Source organism: Neoarius graeffei, chromosome 1 (genome assembly GCF_027579695.1).
Source record: "Neoarius graeffei isolate fNeoGra1 chromosome 1, fNeoGra1.pri, whole genome shotgun sequence".
Classification (NCBI taxonomy): Eukaryota; Metazoa; Chordata; class Actinopteri; order Siluriformes; family Ariidae; genus Neoarius; species Neoarius graeffei.
In genome coordinates this window covers 78,518,811-78,543,438 of record NC_083569.1, presented here as the reverse complement: position 1 = coordinate 78,543,438, position 24,628 = coordinate 78,518,811, and the positions used below count along the sequence as shown (strand labels likewise).

Genomic DNA, 24,628 nt, shown 5'->3' with positions numbered 1-24,628 from the left:
CCGGTCAAGTGATTGTGATTGGCTTGTGGCACACCTAGCCAGCCAATGAGCTGCTTGTTTACAGATTCGCTCCCCGCGTCGCAACCAGAATGGCGACCGCTTAAAAGAAATGAATGCTCTGCCAGTGGCGAGTGTGGACGTTGCGTGACTCGCAGAAGATTGTCGCAGGTCGGCGAAAAAACGACTTACTAATAGATATAAAAAATAAAAGTAATTTAAGTAAGTTTAAAATGTAATTTAAATAAAAAGTAAAGTATTCATAAATTGAAGTTTGGAAGCGCCTCTGTTTTTGGGCTGAGGAGAAGTTTGAAAGGGTGTACCGCGATTCTGCCTTCTTGTATCGCGATACGGATCGTGGCTCTGCGTATCTCGATTTCGATACGCATATCGTTACAGCCCTATTATTTATTATACAGACATGAGTGTTCACCACTCGTGTTTTTCATACAAGCTACATCCGGGACATGGAGATCCAAATCCGTGATCTAAATCTCTATACGTCACTCGTGAGGAAATCGATGAATTGTTTTGATAAGTTTGGGTACTTTTTGTTTGCGAATGTGTCCATGATAAAAAGAATCGCATGACTGTGTGAAGATATGAAGTTTATCATCTGGTGTTGAAAGACCTCGCCTTTTTCAGACGCAATCCATTGCGGATCTGAGTGGCTTGTTTAAATAACGTTGAGTGGTGTATCAGATGTATTCCATTCAGCTAGCGTGATGTTGAACGAGTCGAAGACGAGTCGCTGAATGGAATATATTGGAGATGTGTATTATATAGCCGCGAGTGGCCTAGTGGTTAGCGTGTCCGCCTCTCGATCGGGAGATCGTGAGTTCTACTCGCGGTTGGGTCATACCAAAGACCATCATAAAAATGGCGCCTACTGCCGTCTGGCAAGGCACGCTGTCAAACTCTCTCGTGGTTACTGGAGGACACCCCCCCCCCCCCCCCGTAACCCTAGCTATGTGATATAGGCGAGAGGCCGAGGGCTACAGAAACTGAGCTCGGCGCCGCCCTATATAGGCTGTCTGTCTGTCTTCCCCTGTGCAAATCGACATGGATTGACACCTCGGAGGGGTCCAAGACAACATGTGTTTTCCCAAAACATGGGATTAGTGCTAATCCAACACGCTATTCGTTTCCCATAGGCTACATGCTCACGCTAGCACACTGCACGCTGCCTCAGTGGGGAATCCCCTTCCTGACTCGCCTGGCAATTTCAATTGTACGGAACCTCATAATCGCTGGTGACTTCGGGGAGCGATTTTTACGTCGTTTTGACAGAGCACGGTGACCAGCACAGCCCCTGTGAAGCGCACCATTCAGAGGAAATCAGGTTCACAGGCAATAAGTACTAGTATACCACGAAACCTGACTTCATGTTAAAACTGTTTAATGTTCTCACGCTATCCGTCATCACCCAGATGAGGATGGATTCCCTTTTGAGTCTGGTTCCTCTCGAGGTTTCTTCCTCATGTCGTCTGAGGGAGTTTTCCCTCGCCACCGTCGCCACAGGCTTGCTCATCGGGGATAGATTAGGGATAAAACTGGCTCACGTTTAAAGTCGTCCAAATTCTGTAAAGCTGCTTTGCGACAGTGTTTATTGTTAAAAGCGCTATACAAATAAACTTGACTTGAAACCAGCCGTTATTATTCTTCTACATACACATTTGATTCTCTCAATCTTCCCTATTTAATGTAGCAAATCTGGCAGCCATGTTTGTTTGCGAATTGCCACAGTTGCTCGCTAGCGTGGAAGTTTTGCGTGCAATACGTATTTTATGGCGTTTTCAATTTACCGCTGGCGAACCAATGCTTCTGCGCATGCGCATCAGAGAACTCTCTCATCGAATATTCGCATCAGCTCCGACGTGCGACGTCATGTCTTGACAACCATGCAATATCATAAACCACACTCAGCGCTCATTCTCCATCGGGTAGTGTGACGTAATGTACGGAGGATAAGCGATATGCTACCAGTATTGCATGCTATCAAACCAAATGCCTGGAAGCCGCTAGAAGGGAATAGAACACACTGTTTTTATTCCGTCGGAAAAGTGTCCTGTATGGATAATTCCCGATATTTCACTCTGACGCCACTCTCCGTGTTTTCCCGCTGACTAGATACGCATTGTCAAAATAAATTATTTTTTTTTTTAAAATGGATGTGCCTATATTAATATAAAGAACGTTACACGGTCGCATGAAGGTATGAAGTTTATCTTCTCCTGTTGGGGCGGGAAAAAATATGTTCACCACATCTTCATGCGAGCGTGTAATATCCTCTGGACGTTTCTTGTAAGTAATCTTATCCTGTCCAAATAGTGCTTAAGGAATGTACAGTGTGTAATAATCATTCGAGGACGTAATATGGTACGAGACAAACACGGCCAGATGAATTCAGGTTCTAAATATAAATAACAATAGCCGGTGGTTCCTTATACGACATGCTCTTTAATTTAGCGACTGTAACGTTGTGTGTACTGTCGAGCGTGCCTGAGCCCGGTCTCTGTGGGCTCAGTCGAGTCAGGCGCGCCTGTTAGCGCACTAATGAAGTTACCGCGATAAACTGATGGAGCTGATTATTTAAAGACCGTGTGAGCGACATGCCTCTCGGGAGCGTCCATTGTGCTGCAGTGTGATGAGCTGATATTTAGAACCCATCTCGCTCTCTTGCTCGCTCACCCCCTCCTTTTTTTTTTTTTTTTCTTCTCTTTCCCACTTCCTGCCCAGAGTGTTATTTAGCTGTTTGTGTCTCACAGTGCAGTATTAACCGTGTGAGTGTGGCAGGTCGACCTCCAGCTATCCTCATTACATCAGGGTTGCTTTTCTTCAAGGCTAATGATGAAAAATCCTCACGTCAAAATATGCTGTTCGGAAAACATCTCGGGCGTCAGTGGTATTTTAATTATCCTGAACAACTGCATTATTATTATTATTATTATTCCGGATAAGAAGCAGCTGATTTTTATTTATTTTTCCTCCCCTCCCTTCTCTTTCCCTCCTTCATTTTTACTTCTGAAATTTTCTTTTTATAGATGTTTGTTTATATGCCTTTAAAGCACTGCGGCACTGCTTTTACATGCACAAAATATTCCGGGTTTTGTCCTTATTCGGAAAAAGACCATGTTCCTACTACTGTTTTACATGGCTAATGAAAATGAATGAACGTTCTACTTCAAGTACCAGTCAGAAGTTTGTACACACCTACTCATTCATAGGTTTTTCTGTATTGTATTTTTATTAGTGCTGTCAAAAATGTCGCGTTATTAACGCGTTGACTCAATTTTAACGGCGATAATTTTTTTTTTTATCGCGAGATTAACGCTCTGTGATAATGATGTAGGTTTTTCATAAGCTTTTGAAACTGCCAGGAACTTGGAACAGAAAACCGCTAGCAGCTAGACTGTAATGCCACGCCCCGCACAGCCAGAGTCCTCTGCCCTCCTCCCCCAAAGAACCAGCGCGGGCAGGGCGTGCTAGTAGAGATGGGATTTATGGCTCTTTGATGGGATCCGCATCTTTGTGATCCGTTCTTTGAAAAGAGCCGTTCAAAAGACTGGCTCATTTGGCTCTTTTTAAATATTTATTCAGTTTTAAGAAGACAGCATCTAAAGAAGCCAGATCCCTCTGCACTGTAAACTCAATGCTATCCCAGAAATCCTTCCTGTAATATGCAAATTTGGCCGCCTCTGATTGGACAGCGCGACGCATCAATAGGCAGAAAGTGTAAAAGTACAGAATGTGTTAAGTGAGCTGAAACAGTAAAGATCAGATTCAATGCAATATTTATCAACGAACAACTTAAAGTTAATATAATAGTGTACTTTATATTATAATCAAGCATGTCACTGTGCGTTGTAGACTAACTCAAGCCGTAGATCACTTCACTCCTGGTTCTTTTGCTAGCACCGGTGCTCGGCTTAGGTTTCACTTTGCAGTGGCTGTGTCAAGACGTGTTATGCTTTGCAATACAAAGCAAGCCCATTCACATTTTTATGCTGGTAAGAGAATTACAATGGTTTTTCATGTGACAAAAATGTGCAATTAAATTGCGATTAATCGTGAGTTAACTATGACAGTCGCGACATTAATCGCGATTAAATATTTTAATCGCTTGACAGCACTAATTTTTATTTTTATTTTTTTTAAATTTCCCTGAGGGAACCCTCCTAAAGGGATCAATAAAGTTCTATCTAATCTGATCAATACTGAAGACATCAGCACTATGGAATAACCCATGGAACGCAATTCCATACATGTGTTAGTGTTTAAAGGGGTACCAAATATAATATATACAGTTGCTGATGTGACAAAGTAACGTATTCTATCAAATTTATATACTAGAAAACAACGAAATATCTTGGTAATTGTAAATATAATACTTTATACGCTAAACCGCACAAGAGTCGCCATTTTTAAAAGACCATGACATCAGCGCTACCCACTGCACTAGCGGAACTCTCCGAAATAGAGAAGATAAGCGTGTAATCATGGCATCGGGCGCATCAAGTGAAAGCGACAGCTCTGTCGAATCATACAAAGAGATCCCGCAAGACACGCTGCAAGCAGGCTATGGCTTAGAAGGGTACCAGTTTGAACCTAGGAGAGGTACTCTCGACTCCGGTGATGAAATAAGAGAAGAAAGCTCGGATGACGGCGAGGACGAGACTGATGCTGAGCGTTGGGCAGAGCGTCTGCGTGCAGGTGGCACGGCGTGGCGCTCGTGCGGAAAATGTAACGTGGAGTTGCTCACGAGTCCGGCAGAATTTATTTGCTGCAATGAGATAGGCGCCACCCGTGGACTTGCGAAATCGTCGCAAGAGGCAGAAACGGGTATTTCACACGTGCTATTCCCAACCTCAATGAGCCAACACGACTGGGCGCATGCATACGTCGTGAGTGTTACGCAGAGAAAATGAACGTGCATTCTGATTGGATAAAATTAATATCATGGCGGGCTGTTCAAACTGCGGAAATAGTTTGCTCGAGCTACTTTCAAAACACTATAACTTTCCAACCTTAGAACAAAAAACTTTTGTAAGTCTTGAATAAGGTTCGTTAATGTGTGTTTTATTGTTATATTTACTCTATATATTGCCCTCTGTTCCCCTTTAAATGTTTCATATTGTAGATTCTTCAAAGTAGCCAGCGTTTACCTTGACACGTTCTACGCTGTTGGCATTATCTTAACCAGCTTCATGAGGTCAAAATCCTTCCCGCACCACTCATGGCACGTTTGGCAGCGCCGAGCTCAGTTTCCGTAGCCCTTGGCCTCTCGCCTATATTACATAGCTAGGGTTACAGTGGGGGGGGCTAGTCTAGAGGTCTGCGCGGGACAGAATTTTCAGTCCCGCTCCCGCATTGTGCAGTCCCGCTCCTGCCCACTCCCGCAAAGAATTATGATTTTCAGTCCCGCTCCCGCCCGCGCTTGCCATATTTTGTCCCGCTCCCGCCCGCAAATCCCGCATGATGCAGACGTTCGTGTTATTTCTCACGAAAGTTCTTGTCATTGGCTTGAGGAATTAAACATGCTGAGCTTAGCTGAGCTCTCCACTGACCGATCCTTCACCTAGCGCACGTAGCGAGGATGCACGTTGCCAGGCGGCATGCGCAGCTGAGGCTTTACAGAGATGCCCAACACACCTACCAAAATCTACAGTGGATATTAAGAATATTGTACATTGCACATAGCTTATATGTCACTCCTCACATTTACATTCTAGGAAATACAAGTAGGCCTCTAAGAAATTAATATAATTTAAAGACACAGAGTGATGGTGCCCCGCCCCCTACTTTGAGTGGATTTGAGCATAAATATCTACAGCTCACGTTCAGGGGTGCGTTTCCCAAACACGCAAATGTACCTCTTTTTAAAGCAGCACTGTGAGCTTCACTAGAGGAGCTCTGCTCTTCTGCCATGATCGGAGATCTCAAACACGGAAGAGCGGAAAGGAATCGGAAACGTACGCGAGATTAGACCAAATCCGCAAATTTAGGCATCTTAAAATGTTTTTATTAATGCCAAATAAAATATCCAGCACAAATTATATATGATAGACATAAATTAATAATTTATAAATTTTATTTTAAACACGTTTTTAGTTGGCGGGACTGCAGCTTATCACCTCTCCCGCATTGTGCACTCCCCCTCCCGCCCGCCCGCCCGCGCCCGCAATGAGCTTTCAAAATTTGTCCCGCGCCGCACTGCTTTGCGTCGGGTCCCACGGGAGTGCAGGGCTCTAGGCTAGTCCTCTGATAACTGCAAGAGTTTGACTTCCCATTCGCATCTATATTGCAGCGTGCCTTGCCAGACGGCAGTAGGTGCCATTTTTATGATGGTGTTTGGTATGACCCGACCGCGAGTAGAACTCGCGATCTCCCAGTCGAGAGGCGGACACGCTAACCACTAGGCCACTTGCTGGTATGCTTCATGAAGTAGTCACCTGGAAGGCTTTTCAGTTAAAGCTAGACTGCCTTTCAGATTTTTCAAGTGTAGGTCATAAGAAGAATTTTCCCAACAGTCATTTTTGTTTATTGGACCGAAAGCTACTGAATTCGAATCACAGGCTTCCAGTTTTGTGTTTTTTTTTTTTTTAAATAAATGCAACAGTTAATGAATTTAGAGCTACGTGGCCCTAAATTATCCTCTATTGCCCCCCCCCCGCTTCACCATGGCTGTCTCTTTTAATCTTCGAAATTAAAAAAGCCGTATAATAAACTCCTTATTAACCTCGCCTGCTCGGTCTTTTTGTACAACGAGGTCAAGACCTCGGTCTGAGATTTTCCCTTAAAGACCTCACGCTCGGGTAAAGGTAGACTGCATTTCAGATTTAAGTGTAGGTCATAAGATTTTTCCCGACACCATTATTTTTGTTTATTGGACCGAAAGGTACTGAATTAGAATCGGACTTTCAATTTTGAGTTTTTTTTTTTTTTAATAGAACAATTTATAGCCACGTGGCCCGAAATTCTCCACTTTTTTTTTTTTCCTTGCTTCACTGTGAAGCTATACAAGATGCATCATGCATTATATGGTGGGCTTTCCCTGTTTGCGCAAGGCATTGTAGGATACAAATTTGAAACAGGAGAGAAAAATGGAGGTCATGAATGAAACGTGAAAGACCGACTACAGTAACGGAAAGCAAGGCAAAAAGACATTGCGTATCAGCAGTCAGCGAGCACCTCGGTGTGATCAGCTGTTCGTTTAGCGACGGAATGCTGTAAACCTGCGCATGCGCAGCACACGGACTTCCTTTGACTGCGTGAAGCGAACAATTATTTGCTCAGGAATCCGCTCAAATTAAATAACTTCCCAGCCACAGAATGGCCTGATTATTTTGTGAGAGATTACAGAAATGAACATGCATCATGCTGACCAAATTTCAGAGGGGACTAAATTTCACCGATTTTATGAAATCGAAAGACCGTCTCGCTTTAAACAGGTGTGCCTCGTCAAAGGTTAGTGAAATTTCTTGCCGCCTTAGTGCATTTGAGATCAAATTTTTAAATACGGTAAATAACCCTATTCCACAACTGCAGTAATCCATGTGTCAAGAACTGCTTAACTAAAGGCCAATTTATGCTGACAACCCAGTCCTCGCAGACGGTGCCGCAGATGGCGTCTGCGTAGCCCCCCCCCCCCACCTTCGCAGATGCTCTGCGTGCACCTCCCAAAAATTGTGACCACCGCAGAAGCCTCGCAGACAAGAGGGCTCTGATTGGTCCACTCTACATCCGCTGTACACGCACTTCCGCTTCCCTACTTTCCCGGTTTGGTTTGTTTTCACGACTGCCATTTTTAAAAACACGAGCGAAGATGGAGCAGCATGAAGAGCGGTTGATCGAGGAAGTGAGGAAGTATGGACATCTATATGGCTCCAGTTCTAGTCATTATAAGTAACCGGAGGATAAACACTCCACTAACCACACCCACCAACTACTCCTAGCGATTTCGCGACTTTGCACCCCCTTGCGTTGTGGCAGCGAATAACATCGCGCACGCCTATTACTCCCCGCTCAACGATAAATTACAACTGTCTGCGAAAAGCTGTCTGCGAAAGCCTTGTCGCAAGAGCGTGCAGAGGCCCTAAGTCAAGAGGAACATTGATCCTTTAATGCCTCGGTCACAACCGGCCGTACGTGCTCCTACGGCTGGTCTACGTGCAAAAAGCGCACGGAGGGTGCGCGTGTGACGTGCTGATTTTCGAGCCGTAGACCGGCCGCAGAGGTTCTTTGTCATGTCAAACAAACTCTACGGGCGCTTACATTTTTTTCAGGTTGCAAGACAAACTTGGTCAATGTGCGTCTTTCTCCACGAACAAAAAAAAACGCAGCGATTTGGGAAACTCCAAAAATTGTACGGCCAAAAAATCGTACGTCCGGTTGTGACCCTAGGCTTAAGACAGTGTCGTGTGTGGGTTTTGTACTTTATTTATATAAAAAAAAATCCAATTAGGAAGAGTGTTCAAACTTTTTGACTGGTACTGTATGTTCCTGTTTACATGCAATTGTGCCGTTGTTGGTTTGTGCACTCTATACAAAGAATGCTCCTGAAACCTGACTGTCGGTCACAAGTCTTAATCTGACAATGCTAAAGTCTGAATATCTCCGTGAATATGCTGGTTACGGGACCCGGATAACGTTCAAAAGATTATGTGGAATATTAGTGTGCAGGTAAACTTGCTGCCGGGAAGCATACATGGCACATCAGGAACAGTGTGTGGGGTTTTGGGGTGTTTTTTTCTTTTCCCCTGAAGACTAGAGGCTGTGAGAGATTTCAGGACCTTTTAGTTGTTTGTCTGTCTGTTTTTGTTTGTTCACGTGTGTGTTTGTGCGTTGTGCAGTATTGATGGAGTGATGCGCACCATGAATACAGAGAAGCTGATCAAAACTCTGCCCATTATTCAGAACCAGCTGGATGCTCTGCTCGACTTTCAGGTGTGTCTCTGTCTGTGTGTAATATACCTGTGTGTGTCTTGCCGTATTATACTGAATGTGTTTTTCTGTGTACTGTTGTGTAGGCAGGCACAGAGACTAATGACTTTTTGTGCTCATTTCAAATAATCAGCTTACGCTTGGTTAAGCCAGTATCTCACTGCGCTGCGACAGCTTGTGAACGTCATTCGCGAGAGTTTCATGCGACACGATTTCTCTCAAAATAGTCGCAAAGCCGTCGCGAACCCTTCTCAAGTCGGTTTCCGTGAGACAGGAAGTGCGAGTTCAGCCAGTATCTCACTGGGCTGCGACAGTCTGCAACTAGTTGGAGACACAATAGCGATAAAATATGCGAATATCAATTCAGTGTGATTCCAAGTGAAAATTATCGCTAATTCGCATATTTTATCGCAATTGTTGCGTCTCCAGCTAGTCGCAGGCTGTCGCAGCCCAGTGAGATACTGGCTTTAGAGAAGCAGCTTTGGGAAAAGGTTAATAGTTTGAGTCTCTGGACAAGCAGGAATGGCTGAAGTGCTCTTGAACAAGGCACCGAACCTCCACTGGGCGTTCCTTTTTTTTTTTTTTTGTCTGATTTAGCCAAAGAAAAACTGATTTTATGAGTTTGAGCAAGAACCTAGCCAAAACTAAAAACTAGCTTATGGTTACTTCCATATTTTGCCGTCTGTCTGCGTGATCAATCCAACACCGAAGACAAATCTGACCTATTAAGTTATAGTACAGAATTGAAAGCTTGACTTGAAGAATAATCACTTTCCCAGAGCTTAAAAGCGCAGCTACAGTGCGACTCTGAGCGAATTTCTGCTGAAACTCTCTGTAGTCCGGGATTCTGAAATCGACCCGAACCTAAGGATCTATAAGTGTTGTGTAACGTTCGCAGCAGAGAGACCCATGCTGTGGAGCAGGGACATCAGCACGTGGTATACCAAACACGGGCGTGTTCTAAAAGCAGGCTTCACTTTAGTTTGTAGATGAACATGATCTTGCAGTCTCATGACTTGTGATTTTCATAAGGGGTGTTCACACGGCACATATTTGCATCGATGCTGCACCGATGTATTTTGTTGCGATATATCTTACACCGGTGTAAATTTTGTGGAGCGTTCACACGTCACAAACCCGCTTACTAGAGAGAAGCGTGTTAGCACCGGTGCACCCCCACTGGCGTTCACACGGCAGTCTTTGCGACCGTGCTATACGATAGTAATAATGCGGAAATGAAATATGCGCATGCGTGAAAATGTACTTCCTTTTCCCGGTTGTCATGGCGTCACCAAGCGCTGGGAAAACAACGTGGATGAAGACACCAGTGTTGCCAGATACCGCTGACGTTTTCCAGCCCAAAATGTGTTCAAATCCGCCAAAATGCACTTAAAACCGCCCAATCTGGCAACACTGGAAGACACGCAGTTCTGTTGTTGATATTCGCCATTTTGGAAGCGCAAAATACCAGGATGCAAATTATGCAATGCCCGTATGTAATCAACTCTCCTCACGCGTAGCGAGTCTACCCCTGTAGCGTTCAGACGTCCCATTTTATATCGGTGCTGCCCCGCAAACTAGCATTTACTCCGGAGTAAATTTCTTAAACCCCCTCCCAAGCAGGGTTAGATTTGCACCGGTTTAAGCAGCTTTCAGGGGCTACACCGGGATAACTTTGTACCGTGTGAACGCTCTACCGGGGCAGCCCCGGTGCTACACCGGAGTAAAAGTTGCCGTGTGAACACCCCTATAATTGTAATATATTAAAAATCACCGAGCCTCTGGGGGTCTTTGAGAACCACTGATGGGAAGATCGAATGAGGGGGTTCAGCAGTGATGGGTTTAACCTCCTAGGGCTTAGCAGTCACATACGTGGACAGCACTTTATGGAAATTCGGAACAAGAATCCACATATGTGGACATACTTTTTCTCTAAAAGTACATCTTATCAAAAGATGATGCTTGGTTTTTATTCTAATCAGGTTCTAATAAGCCCAAATAGCAAAGAGAAATAAAAAATGCATGTAAAAAAAACCAGCTTGGGCCTTAGGAGGTTAAAGCAACTTCTCTCTCTCTCTGTCTGTCTGTCTGTGGTTCCTGGTCTGTAGAGAATTTCTTCACCTGGATCAAAAATAAAAATGGCCCTGGAACTAAAATTAGCTCGTGTTCCTGTGGTGAAAACCTAAATCGCACCTTTATTCACACTTGGGCTACCTGCTAACTAACTTTTGTGCCAGCCGCAAAATTCATCATCAGGAAGTCGTCGTCGTTTTTTTTTTTTTTTTTTTTTTTTTTTAAATTTTAAAAACCAGTGTGTCGAGAATAAAGACTTGACATTGTTGGGATTCATCAGCTGAGCACTGTCAGCTGACGTGAAGAGTGGACGCTTGAGTAAACTTGTCTCTGTGTGTGTGTGTGTGTGTGTGTGTGTGTGTGTGTGTGTGTGTGTGTGTTTCCAGGCCAACCCTAACGAGCTCACCAATGGTGTGATCAACGCTGCCTTCATGCTGCTTTTTAAAGACTCGATCCGTCTGTTCGCCGCCTACAACGAAGGGGTCATCAACCTGCTGGGTAAGACGCTCTCTGATAGCACAGAGGTGTGTCCTAATCTCACTCCCTCAGAAAAGAGCGCCCTAGTCTCGTTCACTTGGGTGTGTCCTAATCTTGCGCGCTCAGATCAGTGCCCTGTTCTTCCTTGCTCAAAGGATGACTGTGTTCTCAGCCACGGGGGTGTGTTCTAATCTGTCGCTCTGAGGAGTGCGCGCAGTTCTCAATCCCTCGGAGAAAGCGTCTTGGAGAAGCCTGCTCTCGCGTCTCGCCGTCTGGGTGAAGCGTGCTCTGTCCTCACTCTCCCAGAGGAAAGGTTGTCATCACTCAGCAGGCGAGACCGTATCATTAGGAGTGCGAGAGGCACTATCGAGCAGCCTGACCGTTCCTGTCTTCATGAAGCGGCGAGTGTTAGCAGAGCACAGAAAAATGCTATTGTCGGCACTGACGTGGCTCAAATCTCCACAACGGTTGCTTTATCCCGTAAGCTTTTTTTAGCGCACTAGCGCCGTCAAGTCCGAGCCGTTTTTAATGGCTGATTCTGAGACTGTGCTGCAGCTGATGCCTCCGAGTGACTGACTGAGCGAGCGTGCGTTTTGATGCACCCGCTTTCCTCAATCAGGCAATTTAGCTCCCTCCGTTTGTCTGCATCTTGTCAGCGCTTTCAGGCAGTTGCGCGTGTTTTGACAGCTCGCTGATATGGTAATTACAGCCTTTGCTCAAATCGCTCCTCTAACGGCAGCTGTTCTTTTATCTCCACAGAAAAATATTTTGATATGAAGAAGAACCAGTGCAAAGACGCTTTGGACATCTACAAAAAGTTCCTGTACAGGATGACCAAGCTGTCAGAGTTTCTCAAAGTAGCAGAGGTACTGTTTGAGGTCTTATAAATACACACACACACACACACACACACACTCTCTGAAGGTGGACTCTGATGTCCCGCAGTCGTCGTCGTGCGTACTTTTTAGTCGGTAAACCAATCAGACACGAGTCTCGCAGTCACTTGTTCCGCCATGCCAGGAGGGAGGGATGGATGTAGTGTGGCCGTGGCTTCTTCCGACCTTATTTACGGTTATAAATAAATGGAGCCAGTATATCGAAGCTTTACTTTAGTTACCGTATTTTCTGGACTATAGAGCGCACCTGTATATAAGCCGCATCCGCTCTATTTTTTAAAAAAAAATTTAAAAAAGATAAACAAGCCGCACCGGGCTATAAGCCGCGGATATCTATGTTGAAAAATTAGATATTTACTGCATGTACAGAACGATTTTGTACTGTAAATGTACATGTATGTACCTGAACAGATTCTTTCCGAACAGTGCCTTTTAACACGGCAGCAACTTTGCTGATTAAAACGGAACAGAACCAAGAGCAAATAACCGGTATTTATTTACCTTCATTTCTCCTGTTTGAAACCACAAGTCACTTTAATCATCTTCGCTGGATTTGAAAATAATTACCAGTTAGTAATTTGTCGTGCGTGTTCTATCTGCTAAAGATCTGCTAATTCTTCTTTGCATTGATTTTTCGTCTGTCTTATTTTTGATTCTACTTCCGGTTAGAGCGCCCCCAGCGGTGGAAGAAAAATCCACAGAATAGCCGCACCTTTGTATAAGCCGCATGGTTCAAAACCTAGGAAAAAAGTAGCGGCTTATAGTCCAGAAAATACGGTAAACGCACGCACTTAATTTCGTATGTTGGTTTCTTCTCACCGAAGGTGTCCTTTCAATTCCTGAAAAGCTCTTTAGGAACCTATGAGAGTCTTAAAGGTCATAGGCAACAGTCGGAGGTGGAACATACACTACCGTTCAGAAGTTTGGGGTCACCCAGACAATTTTGTGTTTTCCATGAAAAGTCACACTTTTATTTCCCACCATAAGTTGTAAAATGAATAGAAAATATAGTCGAGCCATTTTTCTGGCCATTTTGAGCATTTAATCGACCCCACAAATGTGATGCTCCAGAACCTCAATCTGCTCAAAGGAAGGTCAGTTTTATAGCTTCTCTAAAGAGCTAAACTGTTTTCAGCTGTGCTAACATGATTGTACAAGGGTTTTCTAATCATCCATTAGCCTTCTGAGGCAATGAGCAAACACATTGTACCATTAGAACACTGGAGTGAGAGTTGCTGGAAATGGGCCTCTATACACCTATGGAGATATTGCACCAAAAACCACACATTTGCAGCTAGAATAGTCATTTACCACATTAGCAATGTATAGAGTGCATTTCTGATTAGTTTAAAGTGATCTTCATTGAAAAGAACAGTGCTTTTCTTTCAAAAATAAGGACATTTCAAAGTGACCCCAAACTTTTGAACGGTAGTGTAGAATATCAACTTTGTCTAGAAGAACGACCCAAAAAGCAAATTCAGTCTTCCTAGTGTCTAATTTGCACCCTAAAATTGAATAAACCGGTTAAAATGTACTGGTTTGCGTAATTTCCGAAGGTTTGTTTACATCTCACTTATGCGCACTTTCACCGCCAGGGGACCGTCCGTCGTCGTGACGTCATTTAAGCCAAACAGACCAGGAGCAGCTCTGTGTTTACTTGCGAACCGAGCACACGTGTACGGACTTTGGTCGTGAGAGGTTGTGTAAAATGTCCGATCGCAGTTTTGAAGTAGGAAGTCTCCAAATTGAATATCGAGAGGTGAAACCATACATGTATGAACCTATGGCCGTTGCGAAGCAGTCGGTGAATGCAAATAAACGGAAGTGGACTCAAACTCAAGGGGTTTGTTTGCCTTGAATGACGTCACGCGACGGCTGGTCACGCAAATAGCTGAACAGAAATTCGCCGCGATCCGCGCTAACTTATTTTAATTATTACTTATTAACAATACTTCTTGGGACCAGAAGAAAATTTAAGCTTTAAGCCAGGAAACGTTAGATAAATATTTAATCAAATCTTATCGTTAAGTCCGACAGATGTACTTTTAGTAGCTGAAGTGTCTAAATTTGGCAGGGCTTTGAATCAGAATTTTTTTCCTATTGGTTCGTTCCGAACAGAAACGGAATTTTAACGTTTCCGGTTTTGGGTTCCACCATTAAATAGACGTTCCCGAACCGGTTAGAATAAAAAAATTTCATTCCCGGAACGGTTAATTACGTTCCCTGTCAGCTGTTTAACAAATGGCTATAAAATTATATCTCTGTCTCATCCAGCTTAAGCCAAATGTAGGCTAATTCTATTACAACCTTCATTAAATAAGACAAGAAATAATTCAAAACAATTATTATTTCAAATGTTGGCGATTTGGATTCTCAGTATGTCTTCCCATCTACACAAACAGAAAAAGTGCCAAAAATGAAAGATAATTCGTTTAGTGTGTTACCAAAGGCTAGTCAGGCCCTATAGAGGGCTACCGCATGACGTCACCGCGCCGCGAGATTTTGTTAGGCGCCATATTGGAAGACCAAGTACACATCTATGCAAGTACATACATTCATAAAACAAACAACACCTGAAATGTAGCCAGGGCCGGTTCTGCCCTAATCTGGACCCGGGTGCAACATCGCGCAACCCCCCCCCCCCCCCCCCCCCCCCCCCCAAAAAAAAAACACCAGTCTAAATCAGGACAACCATCACATAACTATAACTATAAACATTTTATATCAACTATTTTAACTAAATGGGCTATAATAAATAAGGCTGCAGGCAGCCACGGCGGGCTGCCTCAGAAAAGTAACCATTTGTCCTACCTTAAAACTCGTTGTGCATTTTCTGCCTCCTTTTTTTGTATTTTCGACCCTCCGTTTATTTTCTTTCCTTTTCTGAAAACCCGATTTGTGTCCAGACATTTTGTTCTGCTACCAACGAACTAACTCGTCAGGTCTCGTCTCTCGAGCCCGCGATGATTCCTGTGGGAGGGGCAACAACTGATACATTTTTACAAACAGCCAATAGGGAGGTTGCAACGTTCAGGCTCTTCTTTGCTCAGACACTCAGTAATGCAATTACTCACTTTATCACATGGAGACGTGATAGTAGTCCACCCTCCCGCTCTCTCCATTCAGTCAGCGAACGTCACACAGGAAGTGAACCCCAGCGGGTCATAGAAACTTGTGCAGGAGAAGAATGACTTTTTAATTTGTAGGCTACGGAAACTTTGAGTAACGAAATAAAAACCGGTATTAACCGGTTACCATTATTTTTAATAAGCGTTTCTGTTCCGGTACATAAAAAATAATAAAGTTTCTGGTTTCGTTTCTGTTCCATGTGAAATAGAAAAAGTTCCCGGTTTTCGTTCCTTGAACCGGTTCAAAGCCCTGAAATTTGGTAAGGCCATTAAAAGAATAACATCAGATCTTAAAATTATAATGAGCTGATTCATTCATTAGAATGAATTAAGGGTTTAATTAATTGATTTTTTTTTTTAACTTAAAAAAAGTTAAGCTGATTACAGCTGTAAGTTATTCCACAAAATCAAGTCATACATGAGCTGACAATCGGCTGTAAGCCACGTATGATGAGTGAGGGGAATAACTTTTTTTTTGCGGTGCGGATTCTATCAAATCCTGCGCTCTGATTGGCTGACGAGCGGGTCCATATTCAACGATATGGACCCTGGTTATGAACCTCCGGCGACTCGCTCGTTCACATCGTAGCTTTTTTTTTTTTTTTTGGTTGACATTTTTATCTTTTTTTTAAAATATTTATTCATAAGATTATCAAAAATGTTATAAATTTTTGCCAGCATTTCTCAGGAGAATAGCATTAATTTTACAGCATGGATAGCGATAATGACACAGTATTCACAGCGAAAGCGAGTTTTACTACCCTGAGGAAGAAGAAATAAAAGAAAACATTTCAGGAGAAAGCTAAAAACCTCTAACTTGCTAACGCCGAGCAAAAACATGGCTGAATCCTGAATGACTCAATTTTGTATAAATAGGGGACTACGTAGGCGGCAAAATAGGGATTTTTTTTTTTTTTTTCCTCCTGCCATGGAAGTGCACTTGTATACCGAGGAGGAAGCCATTTGCATTACAGCCGTGAATGAGGATTAAAAATGGCGGCTCGGCTCGGTTTTCCCTTTCGGGCGCTCCCGTTTTCTGTTAGAATTTGATAAAGAAAAAAATATATATTATTTTAGCAGCTTAAGGTCGCTCTGTATGGTGAAATACTGTGACCTCGGCCCAGAGGGCCTCACTCAGTACTTTTCAAGACCTCGGTCACGGTATTTCACCATACGGACCTCCCAGCTGGGAAATAACACGTTTATTCTATCCACAGTCACTGGATTTTGAGAAATGGAACATTTTTTTTTTAAATTTATTTTTTGCAAATTCAATAAGTAATTTTATACAAAACGTCCGACAAAATAATTTCTGCTGAGGCGGACTTTTTAAAAACCTATGGATGGCTGCACAAATGGACTTTTTTTTTTTTAGTGTTTTGTAGAAAGTGCCGTCTTGCTGTCATGCCGAGGTATAAGAATGAGCTTTAGACGTTTATTGAATTCTTCTTTGGACGCTGTAATTTTCAAAGTTCTTTGAGCTTTTGAACCAGTCTTTTTATAAATAAAAAAAAAAAATCTAATTTTAATGCTTAAAGATGAAGAATGTAAACAGCCTGGCGAAATGATAGCAGCAATTTGTGAAAAATGAGAGAGATGCGTTCCTGCCATCAAATCCTTTTTTTTTTTTTTCCATATTTTGTTGCTTTTTGTGGTTTTTGTTTTCAAGTAGTTTTTATTTCCTCCTCTGATTCCGCAACGCGCGCTGCCATTTAGTTTTTCTCTCCTCCCGGTATACAAGCTGATTATCCTAGTAGTAGAGTAGCCAATCAGAGCACACGATTGCTCATATCCAGTGGTTGTGGATAGAATAATACAAATTGTGTCGCAGAGACGTGCCATCCACGTTTTCAGGAACAAAAATTGATCTTCACAGCGTCATCAGTCTTGATATAAATGGCCCTGTATGTTATAGATGCAGTGTAGAGAAAGAAGGTTCTCACGTTTGCTTTCTGTCTCTGGCTATTTGTGTCTCTTTTACGCTTCTCCACAGTTTCCGTCTGTCGTGTTTTTCTTTCACGCGCTCGCTCTTCCTGGCGTGATCAGCGTTAGCTTCTTTCTGAACCGTCAGTGCTGTAGCACCTTCTTTCTGAACAGAGGGCTGCATTTCACATGCTGATTTGCTTTTTTTTTTTTTCTTCTCTCTCCTTTAAATGCAGCGAGTGTCTGAAACACGATTTTTAAATTGGGTTTGTTTTTTTTCTCTCCAGCAAAATGTCCATCTTGGTTGGATTTTTCAATTCTTTCCACTTGCTCTCATTAAAGACTCGGTCTTCGTTTTGCGTGTGATATGCAGCGGTGTCACGGCTTATTTTGTGTTTTTTAAGTTGCTTCCAAGTCTCGGCCGTTTAAAGCATCATCCACATCTACATTCATGTCCATCTCTCCTGAGTAAGCTGCAGCATGGGTGACCTTCATGTTTCTGTTCACATCGATCTTTTTGTTGTTTTTCAGTTATACACTGCATGATGTAATGACCCCTTGTTATGTATTCTTTTTTTTTTTCCCTCCCTCTTTATCCCCCCCCCTTGTGTGTGTGTGTGTGTGTGTGTGTGTGTGTTTTGTTTTTTGTTCGTACGTCACAGCAAGTTGGGATTGATCAGGGTGACATCCCAGATCTCACTCAGGTCAGTGTACATTTCATCTCCACTTCCTCCACCCTCTTCTCTGTTCTCTATCCACCCTCACTCACTAGGATGCTGGTTCTGTTTCACTTGACATGGGTTTTGATGGTTGGTGTCAGTCGTCCACTTGCATGTGACGTCACAGCCGATCCAGATTGTAAACAGACGCCATCTTGTCGGTCAAACGGCATATTTCCGCCATCGCAATTTACCGACACTGACTTTCGTTGTTTTTCGCCCAAATCTTCAAATATTACCATGCCACAATGCCGGAGAGTTGTATGGCATATAAATGCCACAACAGGAGAGGTCAGAAATCGGGAAGAAAGTTTCATAGGCTGCCATGGGACCCTGACAGGCGTGCAAAACGGATTGCTGCTATCAGGTATACCATATATACAATAGTAGTGATAGACTACTGATACTTGATCTAACTGATAATATAAAATATTCAACCATAATCGGCTGGTCAGTGCTATACTAGATACTACTGTGATATATCTAGTATCAGTACTAGTACTCAATACTTAAGTGACTTACCCGTCCAATGAGGATTATTTTCTTGTTTACAAGATGCCACATCTGAGGGGGGCTGACAAATCCTGAATTTCTGTAAAGATAACTGTCCAGAGATTTATAGACCCCTTCGCATGTTTGTAAACAAACCGACCGTTGCCAGGATGTGCGCGCAGCCTGGACTCAAACAATGGTGCTGCCCATAGACAAGCATTATGAGCTGTCAGATTATGCCAAACAATTGTCGTTACAACAGGGTCTCCGCAGATCCTTAAAAAGTCTTAAGTCTTATTTTTAATATGTGTTTTTTAAGGTCTTAAAAAGCATTATATTTCGCTATTTTTTGAGCTATGGTATTAAATTTCACATGGGAGGTATTAAATTTCATCCGGGTAGCCTACGGTAAATGGAAAAAAAAAAACACATGTCTGGATTTTTTTTCCGCACTAACGTTATTTATTCAACCAGCGTCGTTTGTTATCAAGTTGCTGAACAAGTAGCACAAGAGCCGTTGTGTGTCTAGCACTAGTTCTAATAGCGCAGGAACCACGCCACTGGGGGCAGTGTGTTCTTTTATCCATGTAGTAGAACCATTGAGAGTAGAGCAGACGAGGAAGAAGTGGTTGAACTTGAACGGAGATGGGGAAGTGTAAGTTTAGTAACAAGTGGCTTGAGGAGCCAAAATACAAAAGTTGGCTAACAACAGCAACTTCAGAATATGAAGCGAGATGTAAGGTATGTCGGAAAGACATCAAGTTAACAACAATGGGCTGTAAAGCCCTTGAAGCTCACTCGAAAGGGGAAAAGCATATGCGCTATGCTGCTAGTCGGGCAACAACAGTCCCCATGCCAATGTTCGCCTCTACGGTCACAAAAAGTGCAACGCCAGCTTTAGCGTCTCCGGGTCCCAGCACAAGTGCTTTCGCGGCATTCGCCCCAACCGCTACGCTGAAGGCAGAAATACTGTGGGTTCTGCAGAAGATGCACTTATTTATTAAAAAAAATGCTTTGAACTTAACCTAGTGTGCTTTTTTTTTTTTACTGTACGTATTTGTTCCGCGGTAGTAGTCTTATTTTTTATACTCGGTGGTCTTAAAATGGTCTTAAAAAGTATTATTTTTGCTGGTCAGAAATGTGCAGAGACCCTGTACAAGATCGAGAATGCTACATAAATAAGTTAACTCTAACAAGTGGACATCGCCTACCGGATCCACATTAAATTAAAGAGTGGACGGACGATGTTAGTAAGTTCCCTGGTATACAATGGCCAGATATATACTCGTACCTTATTGACAAGACTTCAGTGTACACCCACGAAAAACTTCGTGCCTACAAGTCTTTAGACACATATGATTATGTTATGTGCGGGCATGTACAACTTGATTAACAATGGGCCATTCATATTCATTTTGTTTTAATCAGATTATGCCAGTGATGTGATGGCAATGTGGCTTTAGCTACAACAGCAAATCCCAACACTAAACAGCAATTTGCAGGAGGTAATGGCATGAAAGGAATGATAGTGTAAAGAGTGCAGCTAAGAGAAATCAGAGCTGCGTAAAAAGCGAGAGGCAGAGAGCAGAAATGAAACTGAACGGGGCGGGAGCTACAGTAGGTTAGAGCAGTCAGCGTAAGTTGGCATTTAGAGTGAGGGCACACAATTTTACCTTTCCATCCTTGCTTTAAAATTGTGATTTTCGGCATACACAAATAATGACGGCACAAAATCTGGACTGCTTGAGTCAAGCGAGAGCTCTCCTACAAACACAACTGCATGCTAAGCTAACATGCTAACAATATTCATTACATTGTGTAACTATGACCAGCTAATCAGACAAACGCTACCAAAGTATTTTGCTACATCAATAAACGAAGACTAGAAAGAATAAAAAAGAAAGATTTAATAAATAGCCTGATCTTACCTGTGATGAAGTGGGCGCTGCGAACCCGCGCATTTTTGATGGTGCTTTCATCCCAGTCTACACGTGTGATGGCTTGTAGTCATAGACATCGGCGGTTTTTTTTTTTTTTTTTTTTGGGAATGGGTGAGATCCTGCTGGAATTCTGTACATTTTAACCCCATCACTGCTACGATTCTGACACCCGATAACACAACAACTAGGCATCGCTGAGTCTTTTTTTGAGTCCAGGCTGCGCACGCAATTTCCGCTTACGTATGAATGACGTTTACTGCGAAGGGGTCTATAAGCACGCAGTGCTTCACCACTGAACAGCGAGGGAAAGTTAATGAGGTAATTATACACGTCTGGGTATTCCGCCTCTGGCAGTTCAACATCCACTGACACGGTCGTGAAAACTCCGTCCGGAAAGCCATAAGGGTCACTAATCTGTAGATCGTTTATTTTAGACATACATCTAGTTATCTGTTCATTAGAAAAATGAGCCGTGTAGTCCGTCGGTTGAAATTGATCCATTTTGTACACAAGTGCAACAAATATTCAGCTGTGTTGTTGACCGACAAGATGGCGGCTGTTTACATTCCAGCCGGGATTTGGTCACATGACTGCAAGAGCTCCATTGGCTAAAAGAGCAGGGATTTTCAACAGGGGTGCTTGAAAAATGACCGTTGCAATCAATTTTAATGATGACTTGTGTACAATTAATTCACTTTTTTATCAGCAATATTTAAACAGGTGGTCCAGTTCAGCTAAGGCTGGTTTAAAGTGCATGTAGTGCTTTCAAATGAGTATCATTAGTAATGACCAAAATGAATTAATAAAGCGGGGGGGGAGGATATTAATTTATTTTGTCAAGCACAAAACTGTCAATAAATCGCTGCTTCTGGATCCCGGAAAAAGGCAGCCTTGCCTCAGGGCTAATCTCGCATGACATCACATGTTGTATTTCGGTTCATCTGACTCTTCCGTGCTTGTTTGCTCGCTGAAATTGGATATTGTTGTCGGAATCTTACAAAAATAAAAATGGGAAAGTGCTGCGTTGTGCTTGGATGTTCAAATCCTTTTACAACAGGACGTTCAGTTCATGAATTTCCGAGAAATGCTGCTGATCTAAAGCGACGGAGGTGATGCTTGTGCAAACGAAGTGGGCAGATTTCATGTTGCTTACTAATAATAAATCTGATTCATCAAGTGTTCATCGCCATCAGAACAACGACATGGGAATTATTGGAGCAAGAAAGAAACCCATTTATTTAATAAATGACATTTGGACAGTCAGTTCCCCTATTTTTCTTTCTCTGTCGGTGCACCAGACGCAGGATTATGAGCAACGTTTACACGCTTGCAACATCTGATCTTATCTGATTCACTTTAACAGGAATAAAAATGCGCACATCATTTTTCTTATTAACTAAAAACGTGTTGTTATGCTCTCAGATTGCAATATTACAAGACTCGATTCGTTTTAAGCTTTGTTCAGGAAAACATGATGAAAGGTAACTACTGCGGTCTGCACAGCTCTATCTCTACATCTCGCACACACTACAAAGGAAGCCTGTCATGAACTGAGTGAACTGGCAGTTTCTCGTCTCGGGGCCTTGAAAAAAATAACCATTTACTCCAGAATATCCTTGATAATCGTCTGCCCCTTCAACCAACGTATAAGAATCCCAGTCACTCTCGGAATTCTCTCCAAAACGTGATTCCATATCGAGACTGCTCTAACCACTGCTGCACACGGGAACGAAACTGATATCCGGATTGTTCCACGTATTACGTCACGCGCTCCTTCAGGATCTTCCGGTTCAGTCTCGGCAGGTTCTGTGAAAATCGGCTGATCTTATATTGACACTTCCATCAATTTATGGCCTTTTGGATCAGGTATGGTTTGAAAACAGTCAGTCAACATGATTGTTGCTTTGTACAAGGACAAAAGTGTTTAGAGGCGTTACGTACACTTTAAATGGAGGTCTGTAATATAACTAAACACACAATAGAGGTATATAAATATGTGCATAGTCAAGTTTATTTGTATAGCGCTTTTAACAATAAACATTGTCGCAAAGCAGGTTTACAGAATTTGAACGACTTAAAACATGAGCTAATTTTATCCCCGATGAGCAAGCCTGTGGCGACAGCGGCAAGGGAAAACTCCCTCAGACGACATGGGGAAGAAACCTCGAAGAACCAGACTCAAAAGGGAACCCATCCTCATTTGGGCGACAACATGACTATAACATTAACAGTTTTAACATGAAGTCAGTTTCGTTGATGTTATAAATCTTCATTGATGGAAACTTGAGTGCAAAACAACAAGTTAGCAAATCAACTGTAGTCCTCAGCCATAAAAGCATTACTGTAAGTGTCCGGAGTGTCTTCCAAGTGTGACCTTTCAACTGTCCATATGGGGCCGTCCTCCGCAGGAGCGATGTGATGAGACTTCAACCAAACACCAGAATATGTACAACCCCGATTCCAAAAAAGTTGGGACAAAGTACAAATTGTAAATAAAAACGGAATGCAATGATGTGGAAGTTTCAAAATTCCATATTTTATTCAGAATAGAACATGGATGACATATCAAATGTTTAAATTGAGAAAATGTATCATTTAAAGAGAAAAATTAGGTGATTTTAAATTTCATGACAACAACACATCTCAAAAAAGTTGGGACAAGGCCATGTTTCCCACTGTGAGACATCCCCTTTTCTCTTTACAACAGTCTGTAAACGTCTGGGGACTGAGGAGACAAGTTGCTCAAGTTTAGGGAGAGGAATGCTAACCCATTCTTGTCTAATGTAGGATTCTAGTTGCTCAACTGTCTTAGGTCTTTTTTTTTTTTTGTCGTATCTTCCGTTTTATGATGCGCCAAATGTTTTCTATGGTTGAAAGATCTGGACTGCAGGCTGGCCAGTTCAGTACCCGGACCCTTCTTCTACGCAGCCATGATGCTGTAATTGATGCAGTATGTGGTTTGGCATTGTCATGTTGGAAAATGCAAGGTCTTCCCTGAAAGAGACATCGTCTGGATGGGAGCATATGTTGCTCTAGAACCTGGATATACCTTTCAGCATTGATGGCGTCTTTCCAGATGTGTAAGCTGTCCATGCCACACGCACTAATGCAACCCCATACCATCAGAGATGCAGGCTTCTGAACTGAGCGCTGATAACAACTTGGGTTGTCCTTCTCCTCTTTAGTCCAAATGACACGGCGTCCCTGATTTCCATAAAGAACTTCAAATTTTGATTCGTCTGACCACAGAACAGTTTTCCACTTTGCCACAGTCCATTTTAAATGAGCCTTGGCCCAGAGAAGACGTCTGCGCTTCTGGATCATTTTTAGATACGGCGGCTTCTTTGAACTAGAGTTTTAGCTGGCAACGGCGGATGGCACGGTGAATTGTGTTCACAGATAATGTTCTCTGGAAATATTCCTGAGCCCATTTTGTGATTTCCAATACAGAAGCATGCCTGTATGTGATGCAGTGCTGTCTAAGGGCCCGAAGATCACGGGCACCCAGTATGGTTTTCCGGTCTTGACCCTTACGCACAGAGATTCTTCCAGATTCTCTGAATCTTTTGATGATATTATGCACTGTAGATGATGATATGTTCAAACTCTTTGCAATTTTACACTGTCGAACTCCTTTCTGATATTGCTCCACTATTTGTCGGCGCAGAATTAAGGGGATTGGTGATCCTCTTCCCATCTTTACTTCTGAGAGCCGCTGCCACTCCAAGATGCTCTTTTTATACCCAGTCATGTGAATGACCTATTGCCAATTGACCTAATGAGTTGCAATTTGGTCCTCCAGCTGTTCCTTTTTTGTACCTTTAACTTTTCCAGCCTCTTATTGCCCCTGTCCCAACTTTTTTGAGATGTGTTGCTGTCATGAAATTTCAAATGAGCCAATATTTGGCATGAAATTTCAAAATGTCTCACTTTCGACATTTGATATGTTGTCTATGTTCTATTGTGAATACGATATCAGTTTTTGAGATTTGTAAATTATTGCATTCCGTTTTTATTTACAATTTGTTCTTTGTCCCAAC

General features: G+C 42.7%; 1 protein-coding gene across 4 annotated transcripts in view; it reads left to right on the top strand.

Moving 5' to 3' along the window:
* The window catches only part of si:ch211-200p22.4 (phosphatidylinositol-binding clathrin assembly protein), a 160,561-nt gene that overhangs the window by 65,197 nt on the left and 70,736 nt on the right, over positions 1-24,628 (top strand). For all 4 annotated transcript variants that reach the window (XM_060931571.1, XM_060931308.1, XM_060931479.1 and 1 more), the window contains 4 exons: positions 8,850-8,943; positions 11,400-11,511; positions 12,250-12,356; positions 18,100-18,141. In XM_060931571.1, coding sequence (XP_060787554.1) covers positions 8,850-8,943; positions 11,400-11,511; positions 12,250-12,356; positions 18,100-18,141 — 355 coding nt within the window. The remainder of the gene's footprint in view (positions 1-8,849; positions 8,944-11,399; positions 11,512-12,249; positions 12,357-18,099; positions 18,142-24,628) is intronic.